Source organism: Notothenia coriiceps, unplaced genomic scaffold (genome assembly GCF_000735185.1).
Source record: "Notothenia coriiceps isolate Sejong01 unplaced genomic scaffold, NC01 NC01_scaffold00025848, whole genome shotgun sequence".
In the NCBI taxonomy this organism is placed as follows: domain Eukaryota; kingdom Metazoa; phylum Chordata; class Actinopteri; order Perciformes; family Nototheniidae; genus Notothenia; species Notothenia coriiceps.
In genome coordinates, this window is record NW_011358549.1 from 39,425 (window position 1) to 42,791 (window position 3,367).

At 42.4% G+C, this 3,367-nt stretch overlaps 1 protein-coding gene across 3 annotated transcripts in view; it reads left to right on the top strand.

Moving 5' to 3' along the window:
• The window catches only part of slmapb (sarcolemma associated protein b), a 15,502-nt gene extending 12,135 nt beyond the window's left edge, over positions 1–3,367 (top strand). For 2 of the 3 annotated variants that reach the window (XM_010783784.1, XM_010783783.1), the window contains exons 8-10: positions 1,860–1,994; positions 2,425–2,512; positions 2,915–3,367. In XM_010783784.1, coding sequence (XP_010782086.1) covers positions 1,860–1,994; positions 2,425–2,508 — 219 coding nt within the window. In that variant the 3' untranslated portion in view covers positions 2,509–2,512; positions 2,915–3,367. The remainder of the gene's footprint in view (positions 1–1,859; positions 1,995–2,424; positions 2,513–2,914) is intronic. The other variant, XM_010783785.1, reaches the window with a different exon arrangement.

The following is a 3,367-nucleotide window of genomic DNA, read 5'->3' on the forward strand; positions in this document are numbered from 1 at the left end:
TAAATCTACCGTCTTTGAACTTGGGCCAGTTCGTTTCGTTGTATTTAAGGCTAAAATATGGGATTCAACATCAACTTATCGATGCTGATGCTTGTTTACGTTTTTTCTTAAATTGGTTGATCCCTTTCCTTAATCACGTTCAGGTTCATCACTCAAGTTGTTACAGAATAAGCAACTTTTATTTTTTACCTCCGTTCTCGAACAAGTTCAGATGTACTGCGTTCACTTGCGCTTACTTACGTTTTACGGTCTATTATATCTAGTGTCACCGTCTGGGTTGGTAGCCCTTCTCCGTTCGAGCTGTGTGTGAGTGGGGGTCTACATCTGTACGGCGCCTCGTAGTAGGCTGTGTCTTTTGGCTCTTGTTTAGTCAGGGCTATCTACGGTCAGAGGAAGAAGGATTCAGATGTGACCAGGACGTCTTGGTTGTCATTGTACAGGTCAGGGGCCTCATGTACAGTATAACGCAGTGCGTAGGATTGACGTGGGAAGGTTGCTTATGTAGTAGAAATCCGAAAAATAGGTCCATAAATGTTCTGCCACTTTTCGATTCACCAAACATTGCGTACTGGCGAGGAAAGTGCGTATGGCACTTCCTACGCCGGTTTCCCTTTATAAATCCCAACCGACTCGAAATGCGGTGCAGCTTTTGCGGGCTTCACGTGACGCCCATATTTGCCTATAAATAGTCAAAGTAACGCCCTTTCATTCATTCATTTTGACTGACTGCATGGAGAAGATCGCAGGAAATGACGACAGAACAGCTAAAAAAAACATCTCACACCGTGTCAGATTTTGGTTATTTTTGGGAGGTCGAGATAAATCATATTGTTTGGTGGATGCAGTTTGAACCAGAGTAGCAGCATGGAGGTCGGATCGTCACCAAAATAAATAAATAAGTGGTCCGAAAAAGGTTCATGACAAAATAAAATACACATAGCCTTCCTCAGGCAGTGTGTTTGTACCGGGGACAGGAGACCCCCCCTTGATGAGAAACTGTAAGAAATGATCGGGGAATCCCTCCGGAGTGGAGTCATGACGACTGGATCTGAATTATGTCTTTGTATTTGGTGGTTTGTGTCCCAGCTGTCGATCAGCTGTGCGCAGCGCACTGCAGCCTGTGCATCTCAACCCCTCGCAGTTTCTCGTCTCTCCCGTTTCTGTGCTTAGTGCGTACGCATGGGTTAGAGTTTGCGTGGAGGACCGCACGTTTTCCCGTGAAGTTAGTATTTTATAAATCGCAAACTTTGCGTAGAAACTGCCGTACGCCATTTTTTTGAGCGTATATCCCTTTTTATAAATGAGGCCCCTGGACACAAAACAGTCTTTATGTCTATCTAATGGCTCGTAGATACTACTACAACTAAGTCTAACTAACTGAAACTGTCCTTAAGTGAAAGCAAACCTCCCAGCTCATCTCTTAAAACAACAGATTGTGAAGTTTAGAGCGTTCTTCATTTGAAACAGACCTTGGCTGTGTGCTGTTGGCAGTGGCGCTCTGCTGTATGCTCCCAGGCAGGTTTAGCAGGCTGGATGGGGGGGGGGGTGGATCAACCACCACTGTGACTCTGAGACAGGAGGGCCACTGTTCAATAGCAGAAAGCCGAGATGAAGTCATCCTTAACCACAAGTCATTCATCCCTATGTGGTGTGACTTTCAGTCGCTGAATGAGAGTTGAACCTGAGAGCGCTCTCTGTGTGATGTACCCGTCCTCTAAAGCCCTGTCAGACAAAGCATGCAGGGATCTGTCAACACATGAAATCAATCATTGATACATAAGATGGCACCAGCATAATCATACATTTAAATTAAAGTAATTTGTTTTGTGTTTAATTTAAAACTATTTGGCTTTCTGCAGTATGAGGAGGCTAAGACGGAGCTGTCAGACCTGAAGGAAAAGTACGAGAAGACTGAGCAGGAAAAGCAGTCAATTACAGATGAGTTTGAGGAGTGCAAAGCCAACATGAAGGAGTTACAGGACAAAGGGACAAAGGTGAGTACTGGCCTATCATACACTAAGAAAATCTTATACAATCATTTGACATAACATATATATTAAAATGCCTTTGTTTGAAATAAACAGCACCATAGCTTTCATTTGCATAAGAAGCAAACACATTTTGATCTTAGAAGCATGAGCTTTGCAACAAAAGTGCATTAAACATCTATTTTATTTTGTGAAAGATCAAAATTGAATATTTTGTTCAATTCATGTTTTTGTTTTTGTATTCACAGCAGTGCTCCTGCTCCCTCAAACGTATCTTACTGTATTAGACCATGACAGCTGTGTGTGACTTATGAGATTTGTGTAAACATCAATTACAAACACAGAATACTCACTCAGGGGTTTATTAGTAAAGCTACGCCCAACTAAAGTATGTCCCGTTGCAGATGATTACTGTAATATCCCTTCCTTTCTGTAGACATCCCTTTTGCTGCCTGTTCAAGCCATAGTCATCGGCCTTACCCTGGCTTTGCTGTATTGGTGCTTCGGCGCATTGTGGTAGTAAGGTACACATCACTCCTGTCAAATCGGCCTACATCTTTCATCCTCATCAGTGTTTCTAAGATAATTGCATGACTTAATCAAGTTGTCCCTATTCCCCAGAATGCCTCCCATTGGGGAAACTCAAATAAATGGTCATCTCAGAGACTCTAACCTCTCTAATCCCACAGTCCAAACCTCTGTTTGTCTTGTCTGGATGGCTAATGCTTAACAACTGTTTCTCTCAGTTTGCTTGGATGGGCTTATCTTTACCTGAAAGAGCTGTTTCTAACCTGCCTTCTTTGTGCACTGCATTGTTTCCAATGGCAAGCTCATTCTGTCAAAGCTGTGGTGGTTCTATGATGATGATATTGAGCCGTTTCATGAAGCGATGCTCATGTTCTCTTTTCTGTCACCACTTGTTTCAGAAGCCGTGGTTTGTCTGGGGACCTGTGGCTGCTGTGGCTCTAACAGCTGTGGCTGCTGCTCTGCTCCTCAGGACCTGAGGGACACGTGCTCAAACACACACAAACATAAACAGAGAAGTGAACCCATAATTGTCATCAGATTTCTCCGCACTGAAACTGAAAAAACGTGCCCCTATCATATCTGCACTATTAATTAGGAGGGCTCATACTTAACACTGTTTAATTTGTAAGATGTTTTTGAAGGAAACAAGGTTGAGTTGTTTTTTTGGCTACTATCATAACTAAGGATAGGATAGGATTATCCAATAATGAATGTAAAGGTACGCTACAAAGTTATTTACTTTAAGATGATGATGATGATGATATTTTAAATGGATATCCTAGAGTTGAACCTCCCTAACTGTAACACATCTCTGTAACTGTCCGAATAATAAATATTGTCACAATAATGTA